Here is a 16,008-nt window from a genome sequence, read left to right on the forward strand (position 1 = left end):
GAGGGAGGGTGAAAGAAGGGGGCGGGTCTATTTAAATACCGGAGAGACGAGCCTCTCCATTGGCTGCCCGCCTGTCCGTTTCCCGGGAGGGCGGGGAGTCCCGGGGGCTGGAGTGCCTACCTGAGCGAGAGGCGCACCAGAAAGCCCACGTTGGCTGCTGCGGAGAGCGCAGCGCCTAGAGGCGGGAGACTGCGAATTGCGTCGCGGAGCCGCGTCCACTGCTCCGAGCATCGGTCCCCTTCCCTCCTATCCCTTCTGTGAGCGGGGTTTGCAGGGCAGCCCCGAGAGCACTGAGCGGAAAGGAAGATTCTTGACGCCCCCGCTTGGGGAGTCGAGCTGCGCGGGGATATTTTGTGGGGAAGCGACAGTGCCCGAGGGCGGAGGGGCGAGGAGTTTGTGAGCAAGAAGGGAGTTAAGCCTCGCGGAGAAGATTGGCGTCCCCGGACTCCTGGTCGCCACAGCCCGGGCCCTACGGCGGGATAAACTTCACGGCGGCTGAGCGAGACCGGGAAAGCTTGCGCGGGGATGCTGCCTGGCATTTCCCCCAGCTGGTGAGCGGTCCCACTCCCCCGCCGCCCCGGGACCCACTCAGCCACCCAGGAGGGCGCGGGACGGCGCACGTGCGCGGGCAGCGAGGCCCGAGAGCGACCCCGTGGTGACCTGCCCGGGGTCAAGGGCGCCGGCTGCAGAGCAGTCTGGACTCGGACGCACCTGGCCTGGACCTTGCGCTTCTAGAGACCAGCGCGGGAGTGCGGTTCTCCGGCCCCCTTCGCCTCCCCTGCATCCTGGGCAACTGGGGGCGCCCCGGTGGACCATGAGAGATAAGGACTGAGGGCCAGGAAGGGGAAGCGAGCCCGCCGAGAGGTGGCGGGGGCTGTTCACGCCAAGGGCCACAGCGGCCGCGCTCCGGCCTCGCTCCGCTGCTCCACGCCTCGCGGGGCCCACGGGTCCAGCCCGGCCGGGCAGGGATGCCGGGGCTGGGGCGGAGGGCGCAGTGGCTGTGCTGGTGGTGGGGGCTGCTGTGCAGCTGCTGCGGGCCCCCGTCGCTCCGGCCGCCCCTGCCGGCCGCCGCCGCCACCGGCGGGGGTGCGCTGCTGGGGGCTGGCGGGAGTCCGGGCCACGCGGAGCAGCCGCCGCCGTCCTCCTCCTCGGGTTTCCTCTATCGCCGGCTCAAGACACACGAGAAGCGGGAGATGCAGAAGGAGATTCTCTCGGTGCTGGGGCTCCCTCACCGGCCCCGGCCCTTGCATGGCCTCCAGCAGCCGCCGCCTCCTGCGCTCCCGCAGCAGCAGCCTCGCGGGGAGCCCCCTCCCGGGCGGCTAAAGTCCGCGCCCCTCTTCATGCTGGATCTGTACAACGCCCTGTCTAACGACGAGGACGAGGACTGGCCGTCGGGCGAGGAGAGGCGGCAGCCCTGGCCCCGGAGAGGAGCCGGCGCGTCCCAGCCCAGGCAGCCGCCCCCCGGAGCTGCGCACCCCGTCAACCGCAAGAGCCTGCTGGCTCCGGGACTTGGCGGCAGCGGCACGTCCCCACTGACCAGCGCGCAGGACAGCGCCTTCCTCAACGACGCGGACATGGTCATGAGCTTTGTGAACCTGGGTAAGGAACTGGGGTAGCGTATGATAATCCCCCCTTTCCAGTTTCCCGGGCGCGGGACAGTGCCGGGGAGAGGGTGGAGGGGCCCTGGGGGCGCGAGTCCGGGCTGGCGAGGCGGTGACGCGAGGACGGGCGGGCTGCGCTCCGGCCACCTGCGCGGCCGTGGGCGGCACCTGCGGTCCCCGGCGCCGGGCCGCGTTGCACTCTGCGGCCGCGGGAGGCGGCGCCCGGAGCACGCCCCGCGCTTTCCCCCCCGAGTGCCCGGCTCGGGCCACGGTAACTAGACGGTGGCAGAGAAGCCTGGCCCGAGTGTAACCAGCTGGGAAGGAGAAGGCTCTCCGACACTCTTTCCCCTTCTATTTTTTTTTTTTTTTTTTTTTGTACCCTTAACGCGCTGAGTGTTAGTTTTCCCACTGGGACGTTTAGGGACTCCGACAGCAGCTGAGAACTTTGGAAACTTGACGTGATTGTGTTAAGTGGTATCCACGGAACCGGGGGAGGCGGGTGGCTGAGGATGGTGCCTAAAAGGACAGCGGAAGGCGCGCTAGTCCCGCCCGGAAGGGCTGGCGCGGGTTTGGGGTTGGATCGGGAGCCCAGCCGGGGAAACCAATCCAGGAACCTTGCTCACACGCCTCCTGCCAGTGCCCCAAGGAATGAACTTCTAGTCAACGGGCAGAGAAAGGGTGCGGGTTAGGGGCCGGGGCTGGACGCTGAGCTGGTCTGAACCGGTTGCCAGGCAACAGAATGGAAATTTAAGGGCAGCTAAATCGGGCTGCGCCACAAATGTTCTGTGGCAAACCCTGACGGAGTTACAGAGCCTCCCCTCACCCCCACCCCAGGTTTTTCATCTGTAAATGAGAACGGTGTAAAGGCTCTCCCCACTCCCCCAGTCAATCCCTTCAATTTGTGCTCCTCTTCATTCATAAGCTGACTCAACTTAGAGTACACAAAGGGATGGTGGGGACGCGTTCCGGGCGGGGAGAACTGGGGGTGCAGTAGCCACGCCCGGAGTGGGTGTGGCAGCCGGTGAGGTGGGTGTGGCAGCCTGCGAGGTGGGTGCAGGGGCAGGTGAGGTGCATCTCCGCGGACTTCTTTCCCGTGGGACGCATGGCTGTGAGTGGGTTAGCAGACACTTACTTGCCAAAGTAGCAGGCACATCGCCAAGCCACGTCAAAGACCTAGGTCCGTCATTTAAGGACATTATTTACTTGAATGATTACCATGCAAAATACTTTGGCGATTTGTTTACAAGTATATCTATGGGATGATTCTGAACTCCGCTGAGTTTGGGGGAAAGAAGGGAAGAATGAGGGTGAAGGTTGGGGGAGAGGAAGGAGAGTGAAGAAGAATGATTGGCATCCAAGTGGTGTAGAAATCCTCCTGGGAAATTCATGAAACAGAATCTCTCAGGGAGTGGAGGCTCAAGGCCTGCCAATCTTGCTACTTGCAGTGCCAGGGGTTCTGATTGGACAGGAATTTTCACAATTTATTGGAACCGAATCCAAGGTTGAGCTACTTCCAGGAAGCATTCTAAGGAAATTCTCCTGCCAGTCAATCAAGTTTCGGGAGGGGGTGCAGAGGACAAGCGCTATTCCTTATTCTAACAACTCTGTTTCTTCTGGCTTAGTAAATTCCACCACTTGCCCTCTCCCTCACCGTTCCCCGCCCCCGCAAGTTTCCCGGACTGCCTTGGGGAAATGTTTTATTTCCTCTGTGGATCGTCCCAATCTGGACCAAGTGGAAGCAGGGAATCCCATTGTAGTCTCCAGGAAAACAGTTCCTGGGCTTGGACCATGATTGTCAATTTGTCAATTTTGGCTGCTCATTAGCATCACCCGAGGACACTTACAGAACTAAGGCATGCTGGGCTTCTCCTCCAAGCAATGAAGTCAGAGTCTTTGAGAGTGGTCTCTGGTGTCTTTTTTTTTTTTTTTTTAAGTGCCTTAGACTTTTCTAATATGCTATGGTAGTCAACAAGCACTAGCCTAGGAGATTTCTGATGTCTGAAGGAAATCAATAAATAATCCCAGTAAGTGATTAAGAGCAGTGCTTCCTTATGTTAGTAGCTCCCAAATGTTGCTACACCTTTAAATCAGCTGCGGGTTTTTTAAAAAATCCAGACACCCAGTGGGACTCATGTCAATTAAATCTGAATGCCTGTGGTGGAAGCCACCAAGTATTAGCATTTTTAAAGATCCCCAGGTGATTCCAATGTTTGGGAACCACTGCCTCTTAGATGGTATTTGAAATTGGGAGAGTTGGCCTGAGGCAAGTTTGTAAAGTATGGTGACATTTACTGTGTTTAATGACCTCTGAAATTCTCCTCCCTTGCTTTTCTGACCTTTCCTGGTCGACAGGTACACATTGCTTCTGAGTCACACTGCTTGACGTTGGTTGCCAACTAATCCTGCTAAAGTGATGGTTTAACATAGTATCTCCCTAGGGATGCTTTCACTTTTCATAAAGGAGTGTTTCATAAAGATGCAAAAAAAAATACCACTGAAAACTTTAAAATTCAAGAGAATGCAACAATACTAGTGTTAATTTCACCCTCCAACCCCCACCCCAGCTGATATAGAACTGAAAAAGATTCCTGGGCAGGGAACTTTGCCCCAAGCCCCTCCTATCAAACCCCTGGGCTTTCTGACTGCAAGTTATAACTACTAATCATAGGTCCAGCTCTGGACTCCCCCTGGGTACTTAGAGGAGAAAACCCTTTCCAAGTAAGTGGAATTCAAGTCACAAAGCCATGCCCCTGCCAGTCAAGCAATTCTATTTCATCTTAATCCATTTAGTAGTAAGAAAGGAGATTTCACAATGAGAGGTTAAATGACCCTGAGCAGGACAGTTCTGTTGAAGAAAGTAATTGCTTAGCAATGTGGATTCTCTAAATAAGGATGCTGGGATAATTCCACAGATTTCCTAATCTGTGTCAATGGCATGTTAGCTGCATTACATGATTAGTCTATTAAAGAATCTACAGAAAGATCCATGTCACAGCTCTGTGTTTTAAAGTACTCTTATACCCACCGAGTTAGGTAAGTTATAAGCTGCAAGTATAAGGGAAAGTGTTATATAGTTGTAAACATCATTTCCCTTGGGGCTGAGGAATAATTTACTCATGAGACACACTTGAAAGCTGCGATCCTTGTTAGCTAGAGTGGCTATCAGGAAGTATGAATCAACAGGATAAGTTCCTCTCCTCATTGGACCAGCTCCTGTTGTTTATGCTGACTGTTTCAAACCCACCACAGCTGAGCAGGCTGGGGGTGTGCAACCTCCTCAGTGGTGACTGGCTGGTGTGCAGAGTGCCCGCGAAGCTGGTGTACTCGTGAACCTGCATTCAATCAGGGCCACAGATGGCATTTTCTACTTGTTTTCTAATGCTAAAAATGTCTTGGCAGCCTAATAAACAAGGCTGCCAATTTGGTGACCTTGGAGAAGTATCCTGAAATATCCTTCAGGTCTTAGTTTAAAATTCACCTTCTGAGAGAAGCCTTCTCTAACTACTCCATAGAAATGAGTGCTGCCCCCCCCATCCCCCACTTCTTTACCATCACAGCACCCTGTTTATTTCCTTGGTTGCACTTATCACAAGGAGTATATTTTTGTCTTTTTAAATTTGCTTACTCATTTATTTGTCACCCCTGGAGGATATCAGCCTCAAAAGGCAACCAGGCTTATCTATTATTGTAACCTAAGTTCCTAACATAATGCCGAGCACATAAGAGGTGCTTTATGAAAATTGAATTGATGAAAACATGGGCATATTTCCCATTTAAAATTTATATTTTACTAATCTGGGTAATCATTTAGAATGCTATACCTGCAAGTAAGTGAAGACATTTAGGATATTGAGGTTTCATGGTATTTGATGTATATCATAATGCTTTATTAATAGACCTGTTTTGTATTAGTTATCCATATGTATTATTAATTTGTAATATGCATTACATTTGATACCAGTGCAAAGGTTTCTTTAAATCTGCATTTCAGATTTCATTTATTTATTTTGAATTAATGAGATGTTGATCTCCAGATGCTAGGATAAATTGAAATAAAAACTCAAATTATGCTCAGAAAAGGGAATCAGTATGTATTAGTACAAGTAATAAGAAACTTATTCTAAAAATACTGGCAATCTTCTGAAAGTATTACTCTTGGGAAACATAAATTAGAAGAAAAATGGGAATACTCCCTACTTGTATGTGTAACCAGATACACTGTACTGTCTTTTTCTCATAAACATAGTATCAGTGGAATTATTTTTCATTTAAGCTGTCTGTACTTATGAAGGAAGATTTTTGTTAGCAGCAAATGAACCCATGCCTGCAAACTACTCACAGCAAAAAATAGTTTGGAGAGTGTGGTTCAAAAAAGCAGTAGATTTTCTCCTAAAGAGATTTAAAATAGTAAATGGTGAAATTCAGTGGTATTTCAACAAAAAAGTTGTACAAAGTGTTCTTAAACTCAGATCAAAGGGCAAGCAGATATCATTGTTTAGACCTCAGATGGTGTTTCCTCTGGTTGTCCTTCTAAGAATGGGTATAAATCCTTTTTAAATATGCTGAATCATGCTCAGTTCCTCTACTTAAACGCTTACCTCCAGTTTGCACAGACAAAAGATCCTCAGTGGTATAACACAGTGTGTAAAGGGAAGAAAACCCCTAAGGCTCAGCACTTGACTCAGCATGTAATAACTCTGTCTCATCACTGTGTGTTCAGAGTTTAGCTACTTTATTTATTTATTTATTTAGGATATTTTTATTGATTCCAGAGAGGAAGGGAGAGGGAGAGAGAGATGGAAACATCAATGATGAGAGAGAATCATTGATTGGCTGTCTCCTGCACGCCCCACACTGGGGATCGAGCCCGCAACCAGACTCTAGCTACTTTAAATGTTGGGTTTCACATTAATATTTTACTTGAATTTGGGGGTGGGGGGGCGGAGTGGGTAGGTGGGTGAACATTAAATATCAAAGGTAGTATAGCAGACTCTTAAAGATAATGGCTCTGTTATCTTTGCTCTCCCTTATCTATTTAAAAGCTGAGTTAGAAAAGGGAAATGAAGAGGGTAATATTTCTTGGTTCTTGGATAATTAACCAGCTTTCTGCAATCTTTTCACAAGTTAATCATCCACTCTATCTGCTTCCCAATCTGTATTTAAAAATAAATTAGTCCATGTAGTGCTTATTTTCCCCTTAACTTAATATAAACCAGTTACAGTTTTTTCTTAATTTAAAAATTCTGAATCATATTATGCCTCCTTCCTCCCTCCCACCCCCCATCTCCCCATCTCTCTCCCAATCCTTTTGTCTGAATTTTAGTGACATCACCTTTGGCACTTCCAGCAGTGGGAAGGAAAGTAGACAATATTTTAATCAGATAATTGTGTTCCTGATTAGAAGCTTCCATAGAATCTGAGTAAAAGGAGTAGAAATCAGTATAGAAGCTTCCTAAGACATGAACAGTTTGCAAGGTCCCCATGCATGTAGACACAGCTATTACACATTAACCTTTCTGTCCTATCCTTCCTGAGACCATTGCTCAACCCAACCACCAGCCGGGTTACCCAGGGATGGGGGACAGCTGCCGTCTTCTCTACTTCCGTGTTCCCCTTAAAGAGCTTGTGCTTTCTGTTGTCCTTTCTCTGTTTCCATCACAGTGAAGTTTATTCAAACGTGTTTTTCCTCTCATAATCTCTTCACCTCTTCGTCAACACCCTGGCTCCATCCCTTTCCCAACGCTTGCCCTCTGGACACTTGAGAATCAGAAAATGGCCCCAGTCTCACCAGGAATATATGGAATATATGGAACTGGTGACATTGTGTCAAAGCGCAGGAAAATCATTCCTTTTTTAGTAAAAAAAAAATTGAGTTACTAAAGAACCAGAGCTGTTAACTTCTAAAGTTTTTGAGAATGCCAGAAATTCTCAGAACCTCAGAGTTATACCTGCTAATCTTTTACCACAGGCATTAGAAACACATGGCATTGTAGTTCACTGAAGTTGATGGATTTCTTTTTGTTTCATTAGTAGTATTTTGAAATTATTGTCCTCTACATTTCCCTCCTCACAGTAACTATATAGTATTTCAGCACCTTTATGGATAAAGTTAGACTCTAGAACTGGCTGGGGTCACAGCTACCTTCCATAACATTGTTTTTCTGGGGAAACCTGCCTACCATTTTTTAAAAATATATATTTTTATTGATTTTACAGAGAGAGAGGAAGGAGAGGGAGAGAGAGAGAAACATCTATGAGAGAGAAACATTGATCAGCTGCCTCCAGCACACTCCCCACCCGGGATTGAGCTCACAACCTGAGCAGGTGCCCTGACCAGGAATTGAACCAGTGACCTCTTGGTACATGGGACTATGCTCAACCAACTAAGCCAAACTGCTGGGGCGAGACAACCCATTCTAACGTTGTGCTTTCTCTGTCATTGATAGGAAGTTTGAAATTATTGGTCAATTTGTATTATTCATAGATCAGAGAAGTTAGAGCTTTCAAGGTTCTTGCATATCATCTAATCTCTGCAGTTAAATGTGTTATGTTTATTCAGGATCATTCCCTCCTCACTGCTGCTATATCCTAACACTGAAGGACAACCACTAGAAAGAGATCCTAATGCATCAGGGGAACAGGGCCCCGGGAGTGTTGGTCCACATAAGTGAATAATTTCGGAGAAATGACAAAAGCAGGCAAGAGCCCAGCCTTGGGTAAAAGCTGGGGATGACCAAATATCTTTCTATTAGTGAATAGCATTCTCTTCCAGGACTGTGCTTTTAATAAAGAAACAGCTATGCATATCTATAAATATCCCCTTGTTTAGTATGTGGAAGGACTGTTGACCCCAAAGAATTGTTTTCAGCTCTGAAAGTGAGTTGAAAACCACGTTGCTCTGAGTGGCATTGTTCCTCTGATGTCCGCAGGCACCGATTCTCTTCCTGCCCTTCCCATGTCTATTATTAAAGAGATTGGGTCCATAATAGAGATGATATCTAAATTACATCAGGTCATTCCTTGATAGATCCCCACGGTCTTGTTATCTCTAACTCAGTCCCAGATGACTGGGTTGAAGACTCCCCTTCAAACATTTTTGCAGAATGAGGTTCTGGTTCTGAGTGGGAGAGCCTTCCTGACTTTCAGGTTCATGGGCACACGCCCTTGATTACTGATCCTGCTGGATAGATTGGGATTGTCCTAGGCCCGAAACATCCTTGCTCCACAGTGCTGGTTTTATGTTCAGATTGTTTTCTCATCATCAGGAGCCTGGTGGGGTGGGGGAGGAGTGTAGAGGCTTCACAGCAGGCAGCAAGCTGCCCCAAGCAGAGCCGTGCCCTCTCCATGCTGACCTCAGATATCCGCCACCGTCCTTATGATGACTCTTCTGCCACTTACCCTTTTCACCTTGTCCAGAATGTGACTTCCAGCCTTAAACATCTGCGTTTGTTGATTGTTGTTCCTGTGTTTACAGTCTTGTTGGTTTCCTGTACATGAACATGGCAAAAAATTCTGATTTGTGTATCAGCAGAGCATGAACTAACCATATCATTGGTGTGAGCCATTTTATGTGCTGATTAGGCCCGGAGATTTTTATAATTGGCCTGGCTTAATCTCTGAGACCAGTAATTTCTCTCCCTTAAAATATATATATATGAATTACATTTAAATACACCATTCTAAAAACAGAGCTTTGTAAACTATAAAATTAAGCACTAAAAGTTTTACTTGCCTTTGTGGGTTTTTTTTTCTTCAGATTTTATTTGAACAGCCATATCAGAATAGATTAACAACAGAGAAGCTGTGCTTTAAAAAACTTTTTTTGTACTAGAACAATTTTAGGTCTGCCACAAAATTGAGTGAAAGGTACAGCCATTTCCCATATACTGCCTGCCCTGAAACCAAGAGCCTCTCTCCCTAGCAACATCTTCACCCTGAGTGGTACTTTTGTTACAATTGATGAATCTACATTAATGTGTCATCATCACCCAAAGTCCATGGTTTATGTTACAGTTCACTCTTGGTGTGGGGATCCTATGGATTTGGACAAATGTGTAATGACATGTATCCGTCATTATAGTATACAAGTAGTTTCCTACCTAAAAATCCTCTATGGAGAAGCTGCACCTTTAACCAGAAAAACAAATCCATACAAGTCTTAAAATTCAAAATTTGGGGGAATAGAAATAAAATACCTTTGTTGAATAATATTTTGTTTCTGGTTTTTACCACATTGGTGTATAAATAAGTAATTTTGATTGAATATGTACGCCTTGTATTGTGCTTCTCTTCTCCTTGTTGACACCGAATCCATTAGAAATCAGTCTTCTCGCTCCTTCTTTCTCACCTCCCCCTCCCTCCCTCTCCCTCTCTCCCTTCCTCTCCCTCCCTCCTTTCCTCCTAGGAGTTTAAAAATCTTTTTTTCTTCCACATGCTTTCAGTGAGGTGTCTGTCACCATAGTACCTAGACAATCCCTTAGGCAGAGATATGAGCGATTAAATTTCTCCCTGGCTTGTGCCCTGTTTGATCCATGCTCGGCAGGATTTGGGGGGTTAAAAAAAAGAAGCCTGAAGAATGAATAAGAATTATAGGAATTCTGTGCTTGTAAATTATTGAAATTTGGGGGTGGGATGGTAAGGGAGGGGTTAGTATTCTTTCCCCTATGAAAATGCATATTAAAACTTTGTGTGAGTTTTGGATTGTGAAACTCACAAAAATATCTTTTACTGGCCCTAAAGGCAGGATCAGGAGACTTTAAAAGATCAGATTAAAACTAAATTAATAGAGACTTCATAAATCCAGAGTGACATGTAGATTAGACTCATTAGCTTTGAGCTGTTTTCTATGAAAAAGGGCTACTCAGATTAATGGTAAATAAATGAGAAAATGCTCTAATATAAACAAGTAACAAGGTAACTCCAAAGAGTGCGATTGAACAAATAGCTCGCAATGCATTTGAGGTAATTGGGGAACTTATGAGCATTTCTTTACAAATACTGTACACGTGAGACATTTCATGAATTCTCCCTGTCAACTATCTGTTTTATTGGGGTATTTTCTCACTGAATTTCAGTTAGATAACTTAGGGCAACTCTTATCATCCCCTACCCCCTGCAAAGATGAAACCTCAAAAAAGAGGGAAGAGCTTGGGGCTGTGGCAGTTTCAGTGGGCCTGAGGAATGCAGCTTTGTTTCATAACATCTGACTTAGTATGTGCTGTGCTTAACCACCTCTTTGGCAGGAGGGGTAGTTACCTGAGCCCAAAGTGAATTGGAGGGTAAGACTGAGGAGGAGGACATAGGAGTTTAAGCCGAAGATACTTGGGAGCGTTGTGTTTCTCCCAGAGGGCCATGGAGCAGGCCTTGGTGTGTTTATAGCGTTTATGTAGGGCGGGATCCCTTTCCACTGGCTTAGGGAATTAGTCCCGCAAATCTGTCACCTTGGTCATTGCATCTACATCACTGAGGTTGTTTGACCCCATTGTTCTACACACACATGTGCAGTTAGGAGAAGATGTGGATGCCAGCATAGCTGCAGGGGTGCAGGTGATCCTCAGCGGCAGAGGTTCGTTTCCTTCTTTTACTCTTGCTTTTCCCTTCCCTCTTCTCTTTGTTTCTTCCCATTAATAAACTTGGCAACTCCATGGCATTTATTACCTCTTCTGCATTTGCTCTTTTGCCATAGTGCCTTGGTTGTCCTTAATTTAACAGAACAGATTGTGCTCATTCCATGGAGCTGGCACCAAAATGACTCCTTACGCACAAGAATGGTTAAGTACCTGGTTTTCTTGATGGAGCTAGGAAGTGCCTAAGGCCTATTACAGAGTTGGGGAAAGAACACTTGGTTAAGATTCAGGAAGCTTGCCTCTACTCTCAGTATTATCTGTTTTATAATTCTTGTTCAAGCCATTTAACCAAATTTCCTTGTCTGTAAAATGCGAGTATTGCATTTTCCAAATAGTGTTTCATGGGACACTACCTCTCCAACATGCTCCATAAAAGAGGATCACAGAAGCACTTGGTGTTATATTTCTCTCTTTAAGATTTACAAGTCTATTAGCATATTAAAGCCCTGACAAACCCAGTGGTAAAGACGTTTCCTAACTTGTTTTAATCATGTGTGTTTTTAAACTTACTTTTATTGTGTAACCCCTTTCTTCTGAAACACCCTGTGTCAGACCCAGGCCTCTGCCCCCAGATCCCCTCCTGACCCTTCCCCAGGAGGCTTCACTTCCAGCTGCTTCTGGCTTCTGTAGCTCCAGCTCTCCCTGGAAGGACCACCCTGTTCCACCTTCCGCTGTGGCCCCAGGCTCTCCCTCCTTCCTGCTGGTGGAGGGGGCTTCCTGCTGTTGTTCATCTGTGGGTCATGTTAAAAGACCTGGTTGGCTGCCTAGCTCTCCCACTGCTCTGCCACCCACTCCCTGTGTTAAATTCCCTCTGTTGTGAACACTTGCAGGGCTTTATTTTTCCTTGGTGGGACCCTGATTGCTCCAGCCTGTCAATTCCCTGGAACACAGTAGAGAAACCCCAGACTGGATGATGCTCAGAAATTGGTTCTAGGAGTGTTCCCTGTGGTGTATCTCTGAGTGATTGTTTTTTTAAACAGCTTTCTTGACGTGTAATCGACCTGCAACATGGGGGGGAAAAATAAAGTGTATACCATAATAAGCTTTAACATGTATCTGTACCTGTGGAACCATCGCCACAGTCAAGTTAGTGAACATATCCAGAGCTATTCTTTTAAACAGTTGTCCAAGTCAGGGAATGAAAGAATCAGTCTTAACACACAGGAAGTGCAGCAAAAATTCCCATCTTTCATCGATGCCATTGCTCTTTACACTTTTATCTTATACAGGTTAAACATCTTTAAGAAGGGAGTTAGCTGAAGATGTTTGTGAATGGTTCTCTTGGATCATCGAACTCAGCTCAGGCCTGCTCTTTGCAGTAATGACTAGCCTTTATCCTGTATCTCACCTCCCATATTTATTTTAGGAAATAAAAATGAAAATAGGCAGATATCTTTTCTAATTTTGAGATCGAGCATCTGGGCATTTGGGGGTTGTTCTTGATCCTATTGGCATCTTGTAGTAATCAAGTTTAAAAGATATGATCCTTCTGGAAAAATTGCAAAGATGCTTTCCTATGTTTCTGTTTTAAATTCTGGCAATTTAGGTAGGGCACAAATCCAAAAATGTGTGAAACTAGACTCCAATTTACCCTCAACTTTCCCCCCTGTGCTTATCCTTCTACAAATGTTCTGCATTTTTTTGCAAGAAAACATAAGTATTGCATATTTTGATGGCCTTTGCCTTAAAGAATGACTGATGCCACTTATTCTGTACTAGAGGCCCAGTGCACGGATCCATGCACATTGAAAGGAGAGTAATTAGAAGGTGGCCAGCGTGGTGGGACTGGGTGAGATGGGCCAGACACGCCCTGGAGTCAGCCTCCTGCGGTCCCTCCCCAGCTAGCTGCAACTGGGGGGAGCCGGGGCTCGAAGAGCGTCTGTGGAGTGAGTGGTGTCCCTCCAGCAGGTGTGGTCCCTCGGCCTGGACTGCGGGGATTGGGCCAGAACCAGCAGTCCGACATCCCCTGAGGGGTCCCAGAGTGCGAGAGGGCACTCTGCAAAGTTGCTGTCTCTCGGCAGCTCCTGCATTGAGCATCTGCCCCCTGGTGGTCATCGTGTGTCATAGCTACTGGCTGGCCGGTCGGTCACTTAGGCTTTTATATATACTAGTGACCCGTTGCGTGAAATCATTCAAGACCTGGGACCCCTCTCCGCCCCACTGTGCCATGGGACCGCCCCGAGTCCCAGAGTCCCGCCCCACATGGCTGGCACACCGTGGGATGGCCCCAAGTCCTGGGGTGCCACCCTGATGCCCCGCTTCCAGGCTATGTGCAGCCTGGCCACACACCTGCAGTGGAAACCCTGGCAGAAGTCGTGCGAAGCGGCTGCCAGGACCCCCGTACCCCCATGGGGCCGCAGGATCCCCGGTGGAAGCAGTGTGGAGTAGCTGCTGGCCCCACCCCCACTGCCCTGCCCCTGCTGTGCACGCCGCCATCTTGTGACAGCATGAGGGACAATTTGCATCTTACCTCTTTATTATATCAGACTAGTGGCCCAGTGCATGAAATTTGTTCACAGGGCATGGGGGTGGTTCCCTCAGCCCAGCCTGTACCCTCTCCAATCAGGGACCCCTTGGGGGACAGGGATTGGGCCTAAACTGGCAGTTGGACATCCCTCTCACAATCTGGGACTGCTGGCTCCTAACCGCTCATCTGCCTGCCTGCCTGGTTGCCCCTAACTGACTCTGCCTGCCTGCCTGATCACCCCTAACTGCCTCTGCCTCAGCCCCCACCACCATGGCTTTGTCTGGAAGGAAGTTGGACATCCGGAAGATGGCTGGTCGACCCGGTATAAGCATGTTACCCTTTTTTTTAAAAAATATATTTTATTAATTTTTTACAGAGAGGAAGGGAGAGGGAGGGATAGAGAGCTAGAAACATCGATGAGAGAGAAACATCAATCAGCTGCCTCCTGCACACCTCCCACTGGGGATGTGCCCGCAACCAAGGTACATGCCCTTGACCGGAATCGAACCTGGGACCCTTGAATCCGCAGGCCGACCCTCTATCCACTGAGCCAAACCAGTTAGGGCAGCATGTTACCCTTTTATTAGTATAGATAGATTATATAGGATAGGATTGCTTAAATGGGGGGAAAGCCTTTTTCAGCAGGAGGAGATGCTCTTGGCAGACAAAATCACGTAATCCCTATATCTGGACTGATAGCCAGCCATATGCACTATACTGCCAAACCGGTCATGAAAAAATGGAACCACTTTCTTACACCTTACACCAAATAGCTGTTGCCCTTAAAACCCTTCCTCAGCCCCCACCTTAGGTTCTGCCTTCACAGTTCACCCAGATTAGGTTCTGATTGGTCGGTTTCTATGCCAGTCAGTGTCGCTGGGCCTATCTCTGGGCCTAATCAAAGAGGTGGGACTGATCAGCAGCCCCCTCGGAGGCCCAGAGAGAAACAGAGGCGCAGCTGCTGGCAAAGCCCGGAGAGAAAGAGAGAGGCAATGGCTGATCTGATGGAGGCTGCGGATCTGATGGAGAGACCCTGCCTCTCTCTTTGCAGGCCTCTCTCCAGGCCTGATCCGCAGCCCCCTCGGCAGTCAGTACTGGGTCCCCACAGCAACCCAGCACTGACTTCTGGTGTTCGGTCGAGCCTTGGGTTGTTGTGGATATTATGGACCCTGGTTCTTTATATAGATAGATGATAGGTAGGTAGATAGATAGATAGATAGATAGATAGATAGATAGATAGACAGACTAGGGACCCAGTGCACTAATTCATGCACCTTGAAAGGAACTGTGGGCATCGAGGCTGCAGTGGGCACAGGGGTGGATCTCGGCCCATTCTCCATGTCCTTGCCTGGCCCCTCTTGCTGCAGCCTCCCCGGTCTCCTGTCTGCCAGCAGCCCCCCTCCTGCCACCACTGCTCCCATGCACTGACAGCTCCCATGCACTGACAGTGCTGGCCCTGCTCTCACCCGCTGACGGCGCTGAGCGATTGGGGCTGGTGCCAGCAGTGAGTGTGAGCAGGGTTGGTGCTGTCAGCAGGTGCAAGTGGCAGCTGCTGCCCCAATCACCCCTCAGGAGCAGGGGGAGGTGGAGAAGCCCTCATGAGTGATCAGGGCCAGCAGCCACCACTTGCACTCGCTAATGTCCCAAGTGATCTGGACTGGTGCTGGGCACTGGCAGTGGGTGTGAGTGGTGGCTCCAGTGCTGGCAGCGGGTGCAAGTGGGGCTGGTGCTGGCAGCAGGTGTGAGCGCCAAGCGGGACCGTGGCCCGTGGAAGCAAAGAGTTTTCAGTAACCACCAGAGGCTTACCCTGATGACAGTGACTGGCGGGGCCCCGCCTTGGTCTGACACCCCGGTTCACCTGCTCCACCATCCCACCGCAGCCAGCGCCCCCCACGTCCTTCACACGCCCCCGGTGGTCAGCGCAAGTCATAGCGACCCATTATTCGGTTGTTCTGGTTGTTCCACCATTGGATCTATTTGCATATTAGCCTTTTATTATATAGGAAGGATTATCAGCAAGGCAAAAAACTGAGACTTCTATAGCTGCTAGTTTACATTAACCATCAGTGGATAGTAAGATAGGGGAGAATTTGGAGAAAATTATTATTTAGAGTAGTGTTACTATTCCAAATAACACCCAGTCACATAATAAAACAGTTTTGTGAAGTTCACTCAGGGGAGCTGCTCTCTCCTTTCCACCCACTCCATCCTCTCTCCTTGCTGTCCTACCTCTGTCTGCATCACTCTGCTGAAATTCTTATCAGAAGCAACTGATGGCTGTGTCCTAAGTCTTCCTCCTCCTCTTTGCAAGGCT

The 16,008-nt window shown here is 48.2% G+C and overlaps 1 protein-coding gene across 1 annotated transcript in view; it reads left to right on the forward strand.

Moving 5' to 3' along the window:
- The first annotated feature begins 398 nt into the window (after positions 1–398).
- Positions 399–16,008, forward strand: part of BMP6 (bone morphogenetic protein 6) — a 161,522-nt gene continuing 145,912 nt past the window's right edge. Inside the window, exon 1 of the mRNA XM_081086855.1 lies at positions 399–1,599. Within this exon, the coding sequence (XP_080942981.1) occupies positions 969–1,599 (631 nt within the window). The 5' untranslated portion in view covers positions 399–968. The remainder of the gene's footprint in view (positions 1,600–16,008) is intronic.

The sequence above is a fragment of the Myotis nattereri genome, assembly GCF_964212035.1.
Source record: "Myotis nattereri genome assembly, chromosome: 3".
In the NCBI taxonomy this organism is placed as follows: Eukaryota; Metazoa; Chordata; class Mammalia; order Chiroptera; family Vespertilionidae; genus Myotis; species Myotis nattereri.